Source organism: Strongylocentrotus purpuratus, unplaced genomic scaffold (genome assembly GCF_000002235.5).
Source record: "Strongylocentrotus purpuratus isolate Spur 01 unplaced genomic scaffold, Spur_5.0 spur5_scaffold_21, whole genome shotgun sequence".
In the NCBI taxonomy this organism is placed as follows: Eukaryota; Metazoa; Echinodermata; class Echinoidea; order Camarodonta; family Strongylocentrotidae; genus Strongylocentrotus; species Strongylocentrotus purpuratus.
In genome coordinates this window covers 37507940-37530774 of record NW_022145607.1, presented here as the reverse complement: position 1 = coordinate 37530774, position 22835 = coordinate 37507940, and the positions used below count along the sequence as shown (strand labels likewise).

Here is a 22835-nt window from a genome sequence, read left to right as displayed (position 1 = left end):
TTAATTTAGGCTGTTGAAATGAAAATGAAATCAAATGAATCTGTAGTGACCAAACTCGTTTTTACCATTTCAAAACTTGGTTTTTTATTTAAGAACACCGTACAGCATATTGGGTGCGTCTAATTTAAAACATACGTGTCAGACCCGAAGCCTCATTACTTTAATGGTCACGTGGGTCTGTGTACTTACGTTAAGGACAAAGTAGTCCCTTGATTATTTATCTATAAATCGTTTGTAGGTAATGTTAAATGGACCGTAATGAAATTATGATATTTTCTCATGTATGTTTTATTGTTCTATCCTAAACTTGATTATTATACTTAGTTCAGAAGGATGTGCATTCATGCTCGAAAAGTAGTCCTTACGAATGCGCGCTTTGTCAGGCAAGGCCCTGATGGGTATTTTATATAGCGGACATTCGTTCACTTGCTTTAAGCGAAGCTGGTTGTCTCTATTTTACTCCGACACGCCCAAGCTTTGCCGTCAATGTAGCCTGTTTGTGTTGCACCATTTAAACAGCCGCTGAGGCGTAAGTTGAGGTTGCTTTATCACCACCACGCTACAAAGCTACAATTGACGATGACGTATGATTTTTCTTACCCGTGTGACATTTAGTCTAGGGGTCTTCTCCGTCTTTATTTATAAACGAAATAAACTTCATTGCACTTCACCATGGCGTCTCAACTTCTTCATTTTTGCTGGCTATGATTTGAACCGTGGAACACGCGTCCCACAAATCCATCCATTGAGAGAGAAAGTAATTGGAAGACATATAGAGGTTCACTATGTCACATCATGTTCACTGGACCAAAGGAACACAGGGCCAATTAGCTGTAGGATTAACATGATGCTAAGATCTTACCATGACACGAAGCTCCATCAATATCAAGATAGTATCCTGCGTTACAGGAACACACAAAGCTACCCGGTGAGTTGGTGCAAGATTGGTTGCATGGAGATCCTTCTTGGCACTCATCTATATCTGTATATACGATTGTTAGATGATTAGAAAACAACAGCAACAACAACAACATAACTCACCAGAGAAACAGCAGCAGCAGAGACAAGAGCAGTAAAAAAATAGCAGCAACAGCAACATCGGGAAAATACCAGTAACAACAATAACGACAAGAACAAAAAAAGAACAAAGGGAGCGAGTAATAATGTATGAACCTATCCGAAGGGCAGCTCCAGGAATTTGGAACACTGTCCTTTGCTTTTTACTTGCTAGCCTAAGTCTGATTTTAGTGGCGTGTCCAATTAGGGAGAGGAGTGGCAATTGATTCTGCCTCTGGTTTGCAAGTCAATGAAAATATAACAATATATTTGAAACGAAATGACTTTTCATGAACATTATATTTCAAACATATGATATTCAAGATTATGATGCATTTTTCTATTTTTGTAATAATTTGTTTTCATCACATTAGACCTTTAAAGTACATGTTTATATCCTGATATGCTAAACAGTTTTATTAGGCTACATGATTATTATTGTTAAGGTGGCTATCTTCTGTGACTACTGTAACTCCATCTGGACAAAACTTACCAAGTTCACAATTCATGCCGCGCCATCCTGAATTACAGTGGCAATCATACGCGTTCTTCAGGTTATAACAACTCCAGGTTCCATTTTCATAACATGGTGAAGATGCACATTCATCTACATCTAGAGATATAATGGGAAAGCAAATGAGAGAATAATGGTTGCGTTGCTTGAAATTTTGTAGTTTGTATGTATCATAGGTTTTTTTTTAGTGTTATGGCGATCCTACCACAAGCCTCATGCTTTCAAGGGAAGTTGGCCTCCTTCCTACATAACTTTGCCAATATTTCATGATATGTTCATTTTGTTTTGTCAAGGAAATTAATGTTTATTAAATTGAACTGAAATCAAAGTGTGATTTGTATTTATTTCCATCCTAGTTGTCAACGTTGTATATGTTAGTTTCTTATATATGTACATATTGATATATATACTCGTAATCAAGTTTAAAGTTTGAATGCGAAATCTATACTCATAATATATATGACATTGGCATGATGTATACATATAAACTAGGTAATAATAATGATACTATTACTACTACTACTTACTATAACTACTACTGCTGCAACTACTACTACATCTACTACTACAACTGCTACGTCTAATACTACTACTACTACTTCTGCTTCTACTACTACTACTACTACTACTACTACAACTACTACTACTGCTGCTGCTGCTGCTACTACTACTACTACTACTGCTGCTACTTATGATAATATGTTCAAGATAATGATATTAATAATAATCATGACAAACATGTATACATTAATTCAGAGTGATGTACTCGTAGAGGTAGTAGTAGTAGCTGCAGTAACACATGTAGTAGGTAGTAATAATGATACTATTACTACTACTACTATAACTACTACTGCTGCTACTACTACTACATCTACTACTACTACTGCTACGTCTAATACTACTTCTGCTTCTACTTCTACTACTACTACTACTACTACTACTACTACTACTGCTACGTCTAATACTACTACTACTTCTGCTTCTACTTCTACTACTACTACTACTACTACTACTACTACTACTACTACTACTACTGCTGCTGCTGCTGCTGCTGCTGCTACTACTACTACTACTACTACTACTACTACTACTACTACTTTTACTACTACTGCTGCTGATACTTATGATAATATGTTCCAGATAATGATATCAATAATAATCATGACAAAGATAAAAAGAATATTGATAATAGTAATATCCTAGATTAATATAGCATTTGATATATATACGATGTCTGAAGGAGCTCTACAAAATAGAAATTGTATATAGGCCTACGTATTTTGATTACTAATGAATCCAGAAAGGTCCAAAACTAACTTTCCATGATAATTTGCATTAGGCTTACCTATACATGTAAATCCATCAACATGCAAAGAATAGCCCGGGCGACAAGAACATAAATAAGCACCGACGGTGTTGTTACAGATGTGAGTACAGTCATGAGTAAGCAGGCATTCGTTGATATCTAGTAGTCAAACATGGGGGAAAAACATACCATGTAGGCGAGAAGTTACAAAACGTTTCACCAAAATCAGAAAGTCACTTTTTGAGAACAATGACTGTCCCCTGATAACGACATTATTCCTGCGTTGACGTTTGAAAATCGCCCGCTGCTATAGGACTTTGCAGCTACATCAATTTGCCATGAATTTCTTCCCTACAAGGAATTTCTGATTCATTCCCATTACAAATGCTGGAATATACTTTATGACAGGTAACCTATGAATGTTGTTCTTTAGTCGTTGATGACTATAAGTACTGGCCATTAAAAACAAAATACATTGTCTTTGGGTTTAGGAGAATGGGTTTTTGGATATACTTTCATTACGCGTATGTGAATGCATTCAGATGAAATGTCGACCATATCAGATCATTGGCAACATGTTACTAGTCATATTAAAGCTCAGATCAGATGACCCGTTTGATGTCATTTTTTCACAACACTATACAATAGTTGTTAATATTTGGACAGCAAATTACCAAATAGGTCTAGCTTGGCCTTGTTCTGTACATTACTTACCGTTACACGTTGTGCCATCATGATGAAGCTCATATCCTGCCATACAGGAACAGTCGTATGAACCGGCAGTATTGGTACAATTCTGACTACATGCATTCATGTCTGCTGAACTACATTCGTCAATATCTGCAAAATCAAAAGAGACACATAATGGTGCAAATACCACAGGGTTTCAGTTCCATGTTCGAAATCCTACATCTTTGAATAGATTGGTGCCAGACATAATCAGTCTTTCACAATTGAAATCTTAAAGTCACTTTAATTCAGTTCAAAACATATTTGACAAGCCAAAGTAAAGGCTGCAAAACGTCAACTCAGGAGAACGACAGCTCACTACACTTCTGCAAAGTGATCTGAGGGTTTATGAGACCAATATTCGGTCTCGCCTGGCTGTCTGTGTACTTGTACTGTCAACTGGGCTGTCGGTGAACTAGGATGCCCCGTTAAGTAACACAATTTTGTGAATGTTGATAAAAACATTATTTTCTACAAGAACCTGACAATGTAAAGGAATGAATGAAGATTAGTTAATGACAAGTAAAGTAAAAAAAAAATACTGATAACTCAGACTTTAGTTGTTTTCAATAGATGTTCATACAATTCGTCTACACAGCTCGCCACCAAAGCTATCAAATTGTATATTGAAAGCCTTAAGTTTTGAATACTAATTTACCTGGAAAGTCTAGAGAACATCTAAACATCATAATGCTTTGGCAAACAAAAAATTAAAATAATAATAATAATAATAATAATAATAATAATAATAATAATAATAATAATAATAATATTAATATTAATGGGCCATAATAAACTTTACACAAGATCTCAAAATATATTTAAAAACATCATACATTATACAGCTCATCGTTTAAGGAGTAATTACCGATAGAATTATACAAAATGGAATAAAATTGGACAAAAACGAAGAAGGAACATTTTTCTATGACGTTAACCTTTTACCAGGTCGGTGGCTCGATATCTCAAAAAAGACAAAATGCAAAATGTACGACTTGTAGGTATTGTACTTATAAAGTCATTACCATTGTTACATTGGAAGCCAAGCCAACCAGGTGAGCAAGTACAGGAATAAGAGTTGAGCAGGTCAGTGCATGCTCCATGAAAACATGGATTTGACAAACATTCATCAATTTCTGTAAAAATGAAATGAGAATGAAAAATAAATTTCACACTATACATGCACATTGTATATCACAGTATGCTTCTATACTGGGATTTGTTTTTATAGGCTAGTGATTTTTTGACGGAATAGGAAGAATGATACTTCATAATTGCATATATAATTCTTTTGTGATTAATCGAATAAGCATATTTAAAGGTACTATGTCCCATTTGCAGGCCAAAAAAAATGAAAAAGTTAAATTCCAACTGCATTTGAAAGATAATACTAATTTAGAACTCCCCTGAAAAAGGTGCGGCTTGAAAATGTCTTCAAGTGGGAAAATAACGACCATTAGTTGTCAAATCGACTTTAGGGCTAAAAGAGCCCAAAAGTAACAGTCTTGATTTTCAGACAATTGTACCGAATGGTCATACGTTTTATGCTGCGCAAAGATTCAATCAGTTTAATCTTGGCCATCACAAGAAGTGGGTTATTGATGTAGACAAATGCTCATGTACCCTTTACTCTTTTCATGTATGTTATAAGCAAAGAAGAAAAAAAAGCCAGTCAGTCACTCACTAGTGTCTGACAGTGAAGTCTAGCAAGTAAACGGGTTTCCTTGCATAATTTGAATATGAGGACACTGCTAACGTTTAAATTTCACAGATAGGACATACATGACATATTCATAATTCCTGCAAAGTTCTACAGCATTTGAGGTTGGCTGCAAATGGGACATAGTACCTTTAAAGGTACTATGTCCCATTTGCAGGCCCAGAAAATGAAAAAGTTAAATTCCAACTGCATTTGAAAGATAATACTTATTTATAACGTCCCTAAAAAAGGTGGGGCTTGAAAATGTCTTCAAGTGGGAAAATAATGATTATTAGACGTCAAATCGACTTTAGGGCTATAGAGCCCAAAAGTAATAGTCTTGATTTTCAGACAATTGTACCGAATGGTCGTACGTTTTATGCAGCGCAAAGATTCAATCAGTTTAATTTTGGCCATCACAAGAAGTTGGTTATTGATGTAGACAAATGCTCATGTACCCTTTACAACTTTTTTCATGTATGTTATTACCAAAGAAGAAAAAAAGCTAGTCAGTCACTCAATAGTGTCTGATAGTGAAGTCTAGCAAGTAAACGGGTTTCCTTGCATAATTTGAATATGAGGACACTGCTAACGTTTAAATTTCACAGATAGGACATACATGACATATTCATAATTCCTGCAAAGTTCTACAGAATTTGAGGTTGGCTGCAAAAGGGACACAGTACCTTTAAGACCTAACTTTAAAAATTATTATGTTTTGTATCGCTTAAAATGTTGATCGAAACGTGAAATACATTTATATTTCTAATATAATGGCCATTTTAAGTGCATTTGGAAGAATTTTCACTAAATACGTGTATATTTCATATGAGATTTTATGGTGACAACTACTTTTTTTTAAATCTCCAACTCTATCTCCTCTCTATTTCCTCGTCTCTTTTTATTCCTAGGTTTTTGGACATCGGATTGGGAGGAGGAGAGGCGGGGGATGGATGTGCCCCTGTACCCTTGAGGATACGCCACTTGTGTATTTGTACCATTACATGTCCTCATATCGATATCAAGACTGTATCCATCATTGCACGAACAGATGTAGCTGCTTTCAGTGTTAGAGCATTCTTGACTGCAGTCACGGACGACAACACATTCATCTATATCTGAAAGAATACAAATGGAGAAAAAAAAATAGTCGCGGTAAATCGACGGAACATAAGGACAAGGATTTTACACATTTCTCACATCTCTGCTACTTTCATTTACAGCTTCAAAAGTATACACTTAGAAATATCTATATGCTGTTACTAATTAATTTGCTGAACGGCTAAATGATAAGTCACAGTTTTGTTTACATAATTCTCAGTTTTCTGTAACTTCAATTTGCATGCAGGGTGAATATATTCACGGTAAAACCTAGGTATACTCACAATGCTGTCACTAATCAAACACATAAAAACTTAAGTGCTGCATTGGATACAAGGTCAGAGGAAAAAAACCCAATAATAAACAACTCTGAAACTCTGAAGTTGTAATCACTATACCTAGGGAATTTCCAGTTGGCTGAATCGACAACGTTTCTGTGATGTAGTGCCGGACATTACTATCCCTTTCGTTCCAACACACAAAATGACCATTAAAAAAAAAATCTTGAAAATGTATGACTCTGGAGGGTCTAATATTTGTTAGAGTACCTAGGATAATGTGCTATCCATAAGATATATTATTACTGCCCCAAGGGAGAAAGCATTTGGGAGACAAACAGAAATTAATGATATATCTGTACACAATAAACAGGGAAGTGTGACTGTTTAACAATCCACCGACAAAATTTCCAATTTCAGATTTGCCTCAATATAGTGATATCATATTCCAGACAGTCAAAACTCTTTTATTATTGGTCCTTTTGATTTCAAATCAACCTGTCGCCATTCAGTTTGTCTTTTTATTTCTGTCATTATACAAATGCATTAATTACAAGGGGTATATTCCCCTTAATAAGCTTAGCTCCTTAACCAATATTATCAATATGGATCAATCGTCCCAACTATAAAATATTTACATATTTTGAACAACCGAAATCACGCTTTTAAACATGAACTTCATAAGACTAATACCTTGACACGATGTTCCATCTGGCTGAATATGATAGCCTTCATAACAGACACAGCTGTATCCCATACCCATATCTTCATCGATGCATATCTGACTACAGTTATGACCCAGGACACATTCATTCACATCTACAGAACAAGGGGAAGAACAAGAAGAACAAGAAAAGAGAAAGGAGAAGAATAATAAGAAAAGCAGAGGAGGAAAGAAATAAAATATAGAGGAGAAGAAGAGGAAGAATAGGGAGAAGAAGAAGAAAAAGAACAATGTGAGGAAGAAGAAGGAAAAAGGAATATGCGGAAGAAGAAGCAGATGAAGAAGAAGAAGAGGAGGAGAGAAGAAGAAGATGAAAGATGGAGAAGAAGAGAAGGGAAAAGAAAAAGAAGAAGAAAAGGAAGAAGAAGAGGAAGAGGAGGAAGAGGAAGAAGAAAAGAAGAGAAAAAAGAGAAAGGAGAAGAGGAGGAAGAAGAAGAAAAAGAAGAGGAAGAGGTTATTAGGCAAAATCAATTTTAACAAAAGAAATGAAACATGCTTTCAAGGCTCTCTCTAGTATTGGGGTAGCCTATTATGGCATTCGAGGAACGACTTTGGAGTGGTTCAAAAATTACCTTACCAACAGAACCCAGGTGTAGTAAATAAGTTGAAATATTATGTCTTAAAAATATTATATTCAACTCTGTTACTACCTTACCTAAATTAAAGGATGCTAGCGTGGGAAAACTATTCCAAAACAAAAATTAATTTGATTTTTCGTAATCCAAAAAAGAGCAATAGGAATAATAAATTTGGCAGACTTCCAGGAACACACTAACGTTTATTTCTTTCAAATCGTTTTCTGAAAGTATCTGATTCATACCTTATTTCCTCGGAATTTTCATCTATCAGCTAAGTAAGGGTGATTTGCTCAATATATTCCAGTTTTTGTTTTAAATTCTTAAATCTAATATTATTTGTGTGACCTCTCTAGTCCTTTTTCTTCAATGCTTATTTTAATTGTTAATTAATGGTGCCTGTTCCGGTTTTTTAATGTATAAAAACAAATTACTTTGTGCTATGCTAACTAAATTGCTAGGGTGACTACACATTTTGAATACGCATTTTAACTGGGTGACTCTGGAACTTGATGCTAATGCATTATTTTGTATACACATTTCCTAACTCCATCGTGTATTATATTCTTCCCTCTAAATTACGTCTTTCTCTACTGCTACGGGTTTTTTTTCATCTACAATACTCATTTTTCCAGGAACATACAAGCACTGCTGTTTTATAGGTTCCCCAAATTTTACTTAATCTATTTCATGAATTGAGAATCAATGAGACGCGCTCATTTATACTACATGTATTGTGTAATATATATATATGTCTATATTTTTTGTAAAATTTGGAACAATAAAAACCTGAAACTTGAAACTTGAATGTACGATTCATGCTTCAGCGACAAAACTTGTACACAAAACATAAACCATGTCAACATTGGACTTAAAATTATAACTAATAATTGTAACATCAACATCCAAGAGAAACTCTAACCCATGGAGAAGAAAAAAGATAGCTTTGCAGGCATAATATGTATTCACAAAACAAACGGATGTTGCTGCTAGGGGTCCGGGTATTAAGGTAGCCAATGTACGATCCATGCTCCGGCGATATTAAATTAGTCCCGCTGTCCATGTCGTACCCAGGGCAAAACTTCATCCTTAATTCAATCTTCAACTTTGGTCTTAGCATAATCGAATACATATCATAATAATAATAATAATAATAGCCTAATAGTCTACTCCAAATTGTATTAAACCGAAACGGAAATTCTTTTTGCCCAATTGATCGTGAGCCCGGCAGCCACTGAGCAGCGCCAGATCGACGTTGCTCTTTCTCTTGCTCCCATGACTTTGACGAAATAAAGCCGAAAGCAAATATAGGGTCATCGGGGTACAGAGAAGGGGTTAGGAATTAAATGCCTTGGGTAATATATAAACATGTTTGTATAAATACATCAGAAACATAGTATCAGATATTCAGAAGCAGTTTTCTCGTTTTATTCTGTTTTTTCATGAAGAGACTTCGTAAAAATTGTTTTCAAAAAGAAATGTTGCCTTTAAAGGAGTGATCAACAATTGGTCTCTTTACGAATTACTTATGAATGCTGAATTAGTATTATAAATAGTTACCTTCATCACATGTAGATCCAGTCCATCCCTTCATACACGTGCAAGAGAAGGCATCTTGAAGATTATGACAAATCCCTTCATGGTGACACGGTCTTACGTAACACTCGTTAAAATCTATCAACGGTAAGAACAATCAAAATACATTTGTAGTTTAATTAAAAGTTGGAATTTAGTGAGATGAAAGATATTGCTATAGAAGTCATGATCCCTCACTACACATTGTACGATATCATTGTTACGCTTAAGAGTACTTCGCGTTATTTTTTTTCAGTATTTCTAGTATTTCCCAGTAGGGCCTATTTCCCGGCATTTCCCAGTATTTCCCGGGATTTCTCAGTATTTCCCGGTATTTCTAGTATTTCCCAGTAGGGCCTATTTCCCGGCATTTCCCAGTATTTCCCGGGATTTCTCGGTATATCCCGGTATTTCTCGGTATTTCCCAGTATTTTTCGGTATTTCCCAGTATTCCCGGGATTTCTCTGTAATACCCGGTATTTCCCTGTATTTTTCTGTATTTTTTTTTACTCTTTCCCGGTATTTTTCGGTATTTCCCAGTATATTTCCCGGTATTTCCTTGTATTTCCCGATGGTTCCTGGTATTTCCAAATGCTTCCTGATATTTCTAAGTATTTGGCACTCCGCTGGAAAATACCAGTATTTCCCGCGGGAAATTGCCATCCCTGGCGATAAAACACTTTGGTTATTGAATTAAATAATATATTTCCATTAAAACTTATGAAAAGACAAGGATGAGGATTGACTCGACTCATAGTGATATTTGATTCCAAAGAATAAGGTACTTCATTTACAAAACAATTACTACTTTAATTTCAAAGTGCATATTATTTACCTAGCTCTGATATTTTAGACTCTGCCATTTTACACCGAACAATATAATAAAACATATATCAACTGAATGAGGGCGTAATACACATTTTTACCTCTGGCATTTGTACATTTAACATTCTTACTTCGGACATTTTTACGTCGGACATTTTTGCCTGGTATAATATTAGATAGCCTTGATAATATTATGCCTTCAAAATAAATAAAAATATCGGGCCGTCTGCTTCTGCATCAAATACACACAGCTGAGAAAATGCAAACAATGGGTACGTTTGCAAGGTTGCTTGGATATGGTACAACGCAATAATATACTCATTTGACCGGTTGGTCATAAACGTTTTAGACATCGAAACATTACCGGGAATGTAAATATGCTAATTACGATCGTCGCAATCGATATCATGACTGTGAAGAGCTCCGGACCAATCACTGCATTGTGTCTGCAAAAGCTTTCTAATATAAATATGCATATATATATATATATATATAGGTACATATTATTTTAAAAGTAAATATACTTGCCTTCCTCGCACATTGTTCCTGTCCAGCCGTTCACACAGGTACAATTAAATGCATTCCGAAGATTGTGGCAAATCCCATCGTGATCACATGGATTTGAATCACATTCATTCACATCTACAAAAGAAAAAGAAAAATAATGATACCTCATTTGTTTGCTCAAGTTTATTTGTCATCAATTAAAGGCAGGTCATAATCGTGTGCATTTTATCAGTTGGTGATGCATTGTGGGACATTGCTGTAGCCACATCTGGACATTGCTTTATAGCAGTATATGGCAGTTTGCGTTAATTCGAAGTGGTGTCAGTAGGAAACCCTGCCTTCAAGTCTGTCGTCTCCTCATTGACTCAGCAACACCTCAATGTAAAAGTATATGGCGTTTTTTCCGATGTTTCATCGCTACCAACTACAATGTTCATGTATGTCTACCTGGCAATGCAATTTAGTAATTTAATGTTACCAACCTTGTTCCATACATACACTGTCGCTCATAACGTCAGAATATATTTGTTTCCCCAATTTATAGAATTATTTTGACAATGATTTATTCCTAATAGATAATAGTATACATTCTCAGATTTTATTGAATAATAATTTGCCAGTGTTTGTCTTGCGTGACTGCTAAAGCATGCTTATGCTTATATGAAGAAAAAAATCTTCTGTGTGTTCACAACATCAACATTTGTATTTTTTTTTTTTTTTTTTTTTTTTGGGGGGGGGGCAAAAATTCGTTTTGCCCCCCCCCCCCCACTTTTTTGACTGGGGGGGGGGGGGGCAACTGCCCCCCTGCCTCCCCCCCCCACCCCCCACTTACGGCGCCTATGATTAAGCGACTAGGCATATTTAAGACCTAACTTTAGACAAGTGTAATGTTTTATATCACTGGAAATGTTGATCGAAACGTGAAATACATCTAAAGTTCTGATTTATGGCCATTGAAGAATTTTACTTAACACATGAATATTTCATATGAGACTTAATGGTGACAACTATTTTGTTTAAAATCCCCAACTCTATCTACTCTCTTTCTCCTTCATTTTCTTTTCTTCCCAGGCCTTGGTCATCCGATTGGGAAGAGGAGGAGAGGGAGAAGGGGGTGGATATGCCCATGTACGATTGGGGATACGCAACGTGTGTATATGTACCATTACATGTCCTCATGTCGATATCAAGACTGTATCCATCATTGCACGAACAGATGTAGCTGCCTTCAGTGTTAGAGCATCCTTGACTGCAGTCACGGACAACAACACATTCATCTATGTCTGAAAGAACACAAATGAAGAAAAAAAGAGTTGCCGTTAATCCACGGAATACAAGGACAAAGTTTTTACACATTTCTCACATCTCTGCTATTTTCATTTAAAGGTTCAAAAGTATACACTTAGAATTATCCATATGCTGTTTCTATTTAATTTGCTGAACGGCTAAATACTAAGTCACAGTTTTTTTTACATAATTCTCTTTTTTTTTGTAACCTCAATATGCATGCAGGTTTAATATATTTACGGTAAAACCTGGGGATACTCACAATGCTGTCACTAATCAAACAAATAAAAACATAAGTGCTGCATTGGATACAAGGTTACAGGAATAATAAAAAAACAATTTAACAACTCTGAAACTCTAAAGTTGTAATCACTATAACTTAGGAAATTCCAATTGGCTGAAACGGCAACGTTTCTATGATGTAGTGCCGGGCATTACTATCCAATTCGTTCCATCACACAAAATGACTAAAATTTCTTTCTTTTTTTTCTCAAAATGTATGACTTTAGAGGGTCTATTATTTTTAGAGTACCTAGGATAATGTGCTATCCATAATATATATTAGTACTGCCTCAAGGGGTAAAGCATTTGGGAGACAAACAGAAATTAATGACACATTCGTAAACAACAAACAGGGAAGTGTGACTGTTTCACTATCAACCGACAAAATTTCACAATTCAGATTTGCCTAGATATAGTGATATCATATTCCAGGCAGTCAAAACTCTTTTATATTTGGTCCTATCTATTTCAAACTTTCGCCATTCAGTTTGTCTTTTTTATTTCTGCCTTTATACAAATGCATTAATTACAAGGTGATGATTCCCCTTAATGAGCTTAGTTCCTTTAGCTAATTTTATCAATATGGATGAATCCTCCCAAGTATGAAATATTTACATATGTTGAACAACCGAAATCGGGCTTTTAAACATCAACTTCATAAGACTAATACCTTGACACGATGTTCCATCTGGCTGAAGTTGATAGCCTTCATAACAGACACAGCTATATCCCATACCCATATCTTCATTGATGCATCTCTGACTACAGTTATGACGCAAGGCACATTCATCCACATCTACGGAACAATGGGAAGAACAAGAAGAACAAGAAAAGAGAAAGAAGAAGAATAATAAGAAAAGAAGAGAAAGAAAGAAATGAAAGATGGAGGAGAAGAAGAAGAAGAGAAAGAATGAGATAAAAAGAAGAACAAGAAGAAAAAGGACAAGAAGAGGAAGGAAAAGAAGAAGATGAGGAAGAAGAAGGGAAGAGAAGAAGAAGAAAAAAGAAGAGAAAGAATATGTAGAATAAAAGAAAGAAGAAAGAAAAGAAGTAGAAGAAAGAAGAAGATGCAAGATGGAGAATAAGAGAAGGAAAAAGAAGAAGAAGAGGAAGAAGAAGAAGAGGAAGAAGAGGAAGAGGAAGAAAAAAGAAGTACCACAAGGTTCTCTTTTGGTATATATATATATAAATGACTTCATAAATTCATCCACGGTTCTTTCGTTCCTACACTTTGCAGACGACTCAAGCATTTTCTGCTCACATCCCAATCCCAGAATTCTTCTTGATTCCCTGAATTTTGAATTGCTTTTGGTAGTTGAATGGATACAAGCAAACAAATTGTCCCTAAATTTGAATAAAACTAATTTTATGATTTTCAGCAATACACTATCTGAGCTACCAGGACAAGTTTTGGTTAATGGCTTACCTTTAACCCAGATAATCTCCACTAAATTTATTGGCCTTTTTATTGACTGCAAACTAACATTGAATACTCAAATTGATCATTTATGCAAACTGTTGTCTGGGAACGTAGGTGTAATAGATAAGTTGAAATATTATGTCTCAAAAATATTATATTCAACTCTGTTACTACCTTATCTAAATTACGGGGTGCTAGCGTGGGGAAATTGTTCCAAAACAAAAATCAATTCGATTTTCATAATCCAAAAGAAGAGCAATATGAATAATAAATCTGGCAGACTTCCAGGAACACAGTAACGTTTTATTTCTTGCAAATCGTTTTCTGAAAGTATCTGATTTATTCAATTATTTCCTCGGAATGTTCATCTATCAGCTAAATAAGGATGATTTGCGCAATATATTTGATTTTTTTTTTAATTCTTAAATCTAATATCATTTGTTTGCCCTCTCCAGTCCTGTTTTTTCAATGCTAATTTCAATGTTAATTGTTAATTAATGATGCCTGTTCCAGTTTTTTAATAAATAAAAACAAATTACTTTGTGCTATGCTAACTAAATTGCTCGGGTGACTACGCATTTTGACTACGCATTTTAACCCGGTGTTTCTGGATATTGGTGTTAATGGATTACAAATGTTCTTATTCCGTTGTGTTTTAAATTCTCCACTCTAAATTACGTCTTTCTCTACTGCTACGGTTTTTTCATCTACAATATTTTTTTTTCCAGGAACATATCATATACAAGCAATGCTTTTTTATAGGTTCCTCACATTCTACTTAATCTATTTTATGAATTGAAAATCAATGAGAAGTGCTCATTGATACTACATGCATTGTATAACTGTTGTTTTATATTTATGTCTATATATTTTTTTTAATTTGGAACAATAAAAACTTGAAAGTTGAAACTTGAATGTACGATTCATGTTTCAGGAACAAAACTTGTACACATGACAAAACATAAACCATGTCAACATTGAATTCAAAATTATAAATAATAATCGTAACATCAACATCCAAGTGAAACTCTAACCCAGGGAGAAGAAGAAGATAGCTTTGCAGGCATAATATGTATTCACAAAACAAACGGATGTTGCTGCTAGGGGTCCGGGTATTAAGGTAGCCAATGTACGATCCATGCTCCGGCGATATTAAATTAGTCCCGCTGTCCATGTCGTACCCAGGGCAAAACTTCATCCTTAATTCAATCTTCAACTTTGGTCTTAGCATAATCGAATACATATCATAATAATAATAATAATAATAGCCTAATAGTCCACTCCAAATTGTATTAAACCGAAACGGAAATTCTTTTTGCCCAATTGATCGTGAGCCCGGCAGGCACTGAGCAGCGCCAGATCGACGTTGCTCTTTCTCTTGCTCCCATGACTTTGACAAAATAAAGCCGGAAGCAAATATAGGGTCATCGGGGTACCATCAATAAAGGGGGTTAGGAGTTAAATGCATTGGGTAATTCCTTGTATAAATACATCATAAACATAAAGTATCAGTTACTCAGAAGCTGTTTTGGGGTTTTATTCTGTTTTTTTTATGAAGAAATGATGCCTTTAAAGGAGTAATCAATCGGCGTCTATATTAGAATTACATTTAAATGCAGAATTAGTTTGATGAATAGTTACCTTCTTCACATGTAGGTCCAGTCCATCCCTTCATACACGTGCAAGAGAAGGCAGCTTGAAGATTATGACAAATCCCTTCATTGTGACACGGTCTTACGTAACACTCGTTAAAATCTATCAACGGTAAGGAAAATCAAAATACATATGGAGTCTAATTGAAAGTTGGAATTTAGTGAGATGAAAGATATTGGTATCGATGCCATGGTCCCTTACTACACGATGTACAATATCGTTGGCACGCATACAAGTATTTCGCGCTATTTTTTCAGTATTTCTAGTATTTCCCAGTAGGGCCTTTTTCCCCGGCATTTCCCAGTATTTCCCGGGATTTCTCGGTATTTCCCAGTATTTTTCGGTATTTCCCAGTATTCACGGGATTTCTCTGTAATTCCCGGTATTTCCCTGTATTTTTCTGTATTATTCACTCTTTCCCGGTATTTCCCGGTATTTCCCGGTAATTCCCAGTATTTCCTTGTATTTCCCGGTGTTTCCTGGTATTTCCAAATGTTTCCTGATATTTCTGAGTATTTGGCACTCCGCTGAGAAAATACCAGTATTTCCCGCGGGAAATTGCCATCCTTGGCGATAAAACACTTTGGTTATTGAATGAAATAATATATTTCCATTAAAACTTGTGAAAAGGCAAGGATGGGGATTGACTCGACACCGAAATATCATAGTGATATTCGATTCCAAAGAATTAGGTACTTCATTTACAAAACAATTACTACTTTAATTTCAAAGTGCATATTATTTACCTAGTTCTGATATTTTACACTTTGCCATTTTTACCTCTATCATTTTTACACTGAACAATATAATAAAACATATATCAACTGAATGAGGGCGTAATACACATTTTTGCATCTGGCATTTGTACATTTAACATTCTTACTTCGGACATTTTTACGTCGGACATTTTTGCCTGGTATTATATTAAATAGCCTTGATTATATTATGCCTTCAAAATAAAAAAAAACATATCGGGCCGTCTGCTTCTGGATCAAATACACACAGCTGAGAAAATGCAAACAATGGGTACGTTTGCAAGGTTGCTTGGATACGGTACAACGCAATAATATACTCATTTGACCGGTTGGTCATAAACCTTTTAGACATCGAAAAATTACCGGGAATGTAAATATGCTAATTACGATCGTCGCAATCGATATCATGACTGTGAAGAGCTCCGGACCAATCACTGCATTGTATCTGCAAAAGCTTTCTAATATAAATATACATATATATATATATATAAGTACATATTATTTTGCAAGTAAATATACATGCCTTCCTCGCACATTGTTCCTGTCCAGCCGTTCACACAGGTACAACTAAATGCATTCCGAAGATTGTGGCAAATCCCATCGTGATCACATGGATTTGAATCACATTCATTCACATCTACAAAAGAAAAAGAAAAATAATGATACCTCATTTGTTTGCTCAAGTTCATTTGTCATCAATTAAAGGTATCAATTTAAGGCAGGTCATAATCGCGTGCATTTATCAGTTGGTGATGCATTGTGGGACATTGCTGTCGCCACATCGGGACATTGCTTTATAGCAGTATATGGCAGTTTGCGTTAATCCGAAGTGGTGTCAGTAGGAAACCCTGCCTTCAAGTCTGTCGTCTCCTCATTGCCTCAGCAACACCTCAATGTAAAGGTATATGGCGTTTTTTCCGATGTTTCATCGCTACCAACTACAATGTTCATGTATGTCTACCTGGCAATGCAATTTAGTAATTTAATGTTACCAAACTTGTTCCATACATACACTGTCGCTCATAATGTCAGAATATTTGTTTTCCCCCAATTTATGGAATTATTTTGACAATGATTTATTCCTAATAAATAATAGTATACATTCTCAGATTTGATTGAATAATAATTTGCCAGTGTTTGTCTTGCGTGACTGCTAAAGCATGCTTATGCTTATATGAAGAAAAAAATCTTCTGTGTGCTCACAACATCAACATTTGTAAATCACTTGTTTCGAATAAGAAATACACCACCCCCCCCCCCCCCCCCATCAGTACGCCAGCGTTCAGGGGCTAATGGCTTCTAACACCTATAACAAAAAACGGACACGCTTTCCCATTCTCGCACAATATGTCCACGATATGCGCGTATCGCTATTATAAAGACCTCCACTGACAAATACGGTATAGGTGGCATGCGCAATGTTTATGAAATTGAATTCCTGTGAACTTTCCTTTTTCTTTGAATGGAATTGTATATGTGATTTAATTCAGGTTTTTATTATTGTTACGTTCTTTTGGATTAAAAATACAAACTATGTTTACTCCTTTACTGTTTGTTTGTTGTTTTGTTTTTGGAGGGGGGCAAAAATGCGTTTTGCCCCCCCCCCCCCACTTTTTTGACTGGGGGGGGGCAACTGCCCCCCCCCCCACTTCCGGCGCCTATGATTAAGCGACTAAGCATATTTAAGACCTAACTTTAGACAAGTGTAATGTTTTGTATCACTGGATATGTTGATCGAAACGTGAAATACATCTAAAGTTCTGATTTATGGCCATTGAAGAATTCTACTTAACACATGAATATTTCATATGAGACTTAATGGTGACAACTATTTTGTTTTAAATCCCCAACCCTATCTCCTCTCTTTCTCCTTCATTTTCTTTTCTTCCCAGGCCTTGGTCATCCGATTTGGAAGAGGAGGAGAGGGAGAAAGGGGATGGCTATGCCCATGTACGCTTGGGGATACGCAACGTGTGTATATGTACCTTTACATGTCCTCATGTCGATATCAAGACTGTATCCATCATTGCACGAACAGATGTAGCTGCCTTCAGTGTTAGAGCATCCTTGACTGCAGTTACGGACAACAACACATTCATCTATGTCTGAAAGAACACAAATGAAGAAAAAAAAAGAGTCGCCGTTAATCGACGGAAAACAAGGACAAGGTTTTTACACATTTCTCACATCTCTGATACTTTCATTTACAGGTTCAAAAGTATACACTATGAATTATCCATATGCTGTTTCTATTTAATTTGCTGAACGGCTAAATAATAAGTCACAGTTTTTTTTACATAATTCTCATTTTTTGTAACCTCAATATGCATGCAGGTTTAATATATTTAAGGTAAAACCTGGATATACTCACAATGCTGTCACTAATCAAACAAATAAAATATATGAAATATGATGTAGTGCCGGGCATTACTATCCAATTTGTTCCATCACACAAAATGATGCCTTTAAAGGAGTGATCAATCGGCGTCTATATTAGAATTACATATAAATGCAAAATTAGTTTGATGAATAGTTACCTTCATCACATATAGATCCAGTCCATCCCTGCATACACGTGCAAGAGAAGGCATCTTGAAGATTATCACAAGTTCCTCCATTGTGACACGGTCTAACGTAACACTCGTCAAAATCTATCAACGGTAAGGACAATCAAAATACATATAATAAATAATACTGATAGTGGGTTCTTGTATAGCGCTCATGTCAGTCAGATTTGACCCTCCTGGCGCTCCCGATTATTACCCTGGCTTGAGCACGGCTGCCATACGTCGCTCTAGCATTTCAAGGAATAAATTCCTACCAGGTACCCAGTTACTTCACCTGGGTGGAGTGTGGCAAATGTTGATCAATGTCTTGCCAAAGGACATTAGTGCGGCGGTGGGACTCGAACCGCGGACCTTGTGATCGACAGTCCGGCGACGTATCCACTCGACCACAGCACCTCACATATGGAGTCTAATTGAAAGTTGGAATTTAGTGAGATGAAAGATATTGGTATCGATGCCATGATCCCTGGACCCCATGGAAGACCAGCAGTGTCGTGCCTGGCACAGCTGAATATGGGCTATCCAGCCGTTTTATTTACACTATGTATATACTTGTATTATATGTTTGTTTTTAAAACGGAAAATAAATACTATACGACTATACTATACTATCCCTTACTACACGATGTACAATATCGTTGGCACGCATACAAGTATTTCGCGCTATTTTTTCAGTATTTCTAGTATTTCCCAGTAGGGCCTTTTTCCCGGCATTTCCCAGTATTTCCCGGGATTTCTCGGTATTTCCTAGTATTTCTCGGTATTTCCCAGTATTCCCGGGATTTCTCTGTAATTCCCGGTATTTCCCTGTATTTTTCTGTATTATTCACTCTTTCCCGGTATTTCCCGGCATTTCCCGGTAATTCCCAGTATTTCCTTGTATTTCCCGGTGTTTCCTGGTATTTCCAAGTGTTTCCTGATATTTCTAAGTATTTTGGCACTCCGCTGGGAAAATACCAGTATTTCCCGCGGGAAATTGCCATCCTTGGCGATAAAACACTTTGGTTATTGAATTAAATAATATATTTCCATTAAAACTTGTGAAAAGGCAAGGATGGGGATTGACTCGACACTGAAATATCATAGTGATATTCGATTCAAAAGAATTAGGTACTTCATTAATTTCATAGTGCATATTATTTACCTAGTTCTGATATTTTAGACTTTGCCATTTTTACCTCTATCATTTTTACACTGAACAATATAATAAAACATATATCAACTGAATGAGGGCGTAATACACATTTTTGTCTCTGGCATTTGTACATTTAACATTCTTACTTCGGACATATTTACGTCGGACATTTTTGCCTGGTATAATATTAGATAGCCTTGATAATATTATGCCTTCAAAATAAATAAAACATATCGGGCCGTCTGCTTCTGCATCAAATACACACAGCTGAGAAAATGCAAACAATGGGTACGTTTGCAAGGTTGCTTGGATATGGTACACCGCAATAATATACTCATTTGACCGGTTGGTCATAAACCTTTTAGACATCGACAAATTACCGGGAATGTAAATATGCTAATTACGATCGTCGCAATCGATATCATGACTGTGAAGAGCTCCGGACCAATCACTGCATTGTATCTGCAAAAGCTTTCTAATATAAATATGCATATATATATATATATATATATAAGTACATATTATTTTACAAGTAAATATACTTGCCTTCCTCGCACATTGTTCCTGTCCAGCCGTTCACACAGGTACAATTAAATGCATTCCGAAGATTGTGGCAAATCCCATCGTGATCACATGGATTTGAATCACATTCATTCACATCTACAAAAGAAAAAGAAAAATAATGATACCTCATTTGTTTGCTCAAGTTTATTTGTCATCAATTAAAGGCAGGTCATAATCGCGTGCATTTTATCAGTTGGTGATGCATTGTGGGACATTGCTGTCGCCACATCTGGACATTGCTTTATAGCAGTATATGGCAGTTTGCGTTAATCCGAAGTGGTGTCAGTAGGAAACCCTGCCTTCAAGTCTGTCGTCTCCTCATTGACTCAGCAACACCTCAATGTAAAGGTATATGGCGTTTTTTCCGATGTTTCATCGCTACCAACTACAATGTTCATGTATGTCTACCTGGCAATGCAATTTAGTAATTTAATGTTACCAACCTTGTTCCATACATACACTGTCGCTTATACAATACAATACAATACAATGAACATTTAGGGCGCCATTCCCATAAGGCTCAGAGCGCTAACATCAAATAATATTATTGGTCTTTACTACATGTAGTAATTAAAGGCTGCAATTAGATATTCCATATAAAATATCAAATTCAATTGATTAAATTAAATAATTAAACATAGAGGAGAATTCATGTAAAGAGATGAGTTTTCAGAGCCTTCTTAAAAATATCGATAGAGGCAGATTGTAACGTCAGAATATATTTTTCCCCCCAATTTATGGAATTATTTTGACAATGATTTATTCCTAATAGATAATAGTATACATTCTCAGATTTTATTGAATAATAATTTGCCAGTGTTTGTTTTGCGTGACTGCTAAAGCAGGCTTATGCTTATATGAAGAAAAAAATCTTCTGTGTGCTCATGCCTTGAGCCATAATGCATGGCCGTACAGAGGAATTTATGTTGGGGACCGGGGTAAAATTCAATGAATTATTGAAAATGTATTGCATTTTCTTAGTTTCTTTTTATTTGTGGGAACTGCCCCCTACCCTAGCCCCCGCTGCGTGCAGTCATGGTTCAGTGGCAAAGCAATGGCCTCGTAACTGTTAAGCACCAGGATCAAAACCGTGCCGATGTGCTATATTAGTGCCCTTTTGTGAGGCATTAATCCTCATTATGGTTTTTTTTTACTTAAGGGCGTAGGTCCCCTAGTTGATAAGCATATTAGCATACACGTGCTTTAGCAGTCACGCAAAACAAACACTGGCAAATTATTATTCAATAAAATCTTAGAATGTAAACTATTATCTAGATCTACTAGGAATAAATCATTGTCAAAAAAATTCCATAAATTGGGGTAAAAAAATATATATTTCAACGTTATGAGCGACAGTGTATGTATGGAACAAGTTTGGTAACATTAAAATACTAAATTGCATTGCCAGGTAGTTACATGTATGAACAAAAGACTTAGACATACATGTACGTTGTAGTTGGTAGCGATGAAACATTAGCGGAAGTATACATTTACCATACCATGAACAGTATTATATATTTATAGAGGTGTCATGGTCTAGTGCAGTGTTTGTCAACCTATATAATAGTCACGGCACCCTTTTAAGAAATAGAAAGTTTCGCGTCACCCTATAATCCCAAATTTATAACAAAAGATTCATTTTCCACCAGTCCGGTACACGCCAAGTGCCAACAAAATTGCGAGCGAGCGACCAAAAAAAACGACATTTTCAGTATGGTATAAATGTTATTTTGTAAATAAAACACACTTAGAAATGATGATATGTATTAGAGCACCTTGCTGGCAAATACATGAATACAAACAAATCATATAATCCGTCATCTCGACACACGAATATGATGATATTCGACGGGCATCTCGTTGTTAAGAAGCATCCTGTTTCTAATTATTCTGAGGGAGTGAACCGAAAGTGCGTGGTAAAAGTATATGCTGGCAACTAATTTCCTAATTATGTGGGTAATCAGGCACTTCAATGACTATATACATACCATTTCGAAATGACGCAGGCGAGCGAAGGAAAAAGACATTTAATTGTCTTTTAAAATGTTGTTCGTCATGAAAAGACATAGCGGTGTTTAATATCTTGTTTTCAAGAAATATATGTTATATCATAACGGATAAAAGTATGTATGGATCTTTCATCTAATTTCTCTTTTCACCACACCTAGAGTTGTCCCATGGTACCCCGATTTAACACGCTGGTCTAGTGGATAATTCACAGGACTGTGGATCACATCGATCGCGGTCCGAGTCCCGCCCCGGCACTAAATATGCAAGACATTA

General features: G+C 35.8%; 1 protein-coding gene across 1 annotated transcript in view; it reads right to left on the bottom strand.

Annotated features, from left to right (window-relative positions):
- LOC105441698 overlaps nucleotides 1–20025 on the bottom strand; it is a 33681-nt gene extending 13656 nt beyond the window's left edge. The window contains exons 1-14 of the mRNA XM_030994382.1: nucleotides 19998–20025; nucleotides 18824–18937; nucleotides 18272–18391; nucleotides 15520–15633; nucleotides 13129–13254; nucleotides 12053–12172; nucleotides 10911–11024; nucleotides 9543–9656; nucleotides 6303–6422; nucleotides 4631–4741; nucleotides 3591–3716; nucleotides 2916–3035; nucleotides 1550–1669; nucleotides 863–982 (exon numbers count right to left, since the gene is read on the bottom strand). Of these exons, the coding sequence (XP_030850242.1) occupies nucleotides 863–982; nucleotides 1550–1669; nucleotides 2916–3035; nucleotides 3591–3716; nucleotides 4631–4741; nucleotides 6303–6422; nucleotides 9543–9656; nucleotides 10911–11024; nucleotides 12053–12172; nucleotides 13129–13254; nucleotides 15520–15633; nucleotides 18272–18391; nucleotides 18824–18937; nucleotides 19998–20025 (1567 nt within the window). The remainder of the gene's footprint in view (nucleotides 1–862; nucleotides 983–1549; nucleotides 1670–2915; nucleotides 3036–3590; nucleotides 3717–4630; nucleotides 4742–6302; nucleotides 6423–9542; nucleotides 9657–10910; nucleotides 11025–12052; nucleotides 12173–13128; nucleotides 13255–15519; nucleotides 15634–18271; nucleotides 18392–18823; nucleotides 18938–19997) is intronic.
- Between the last annotated feature and the right edge of the window lie 2810 nt (nucleotides 20026–22835).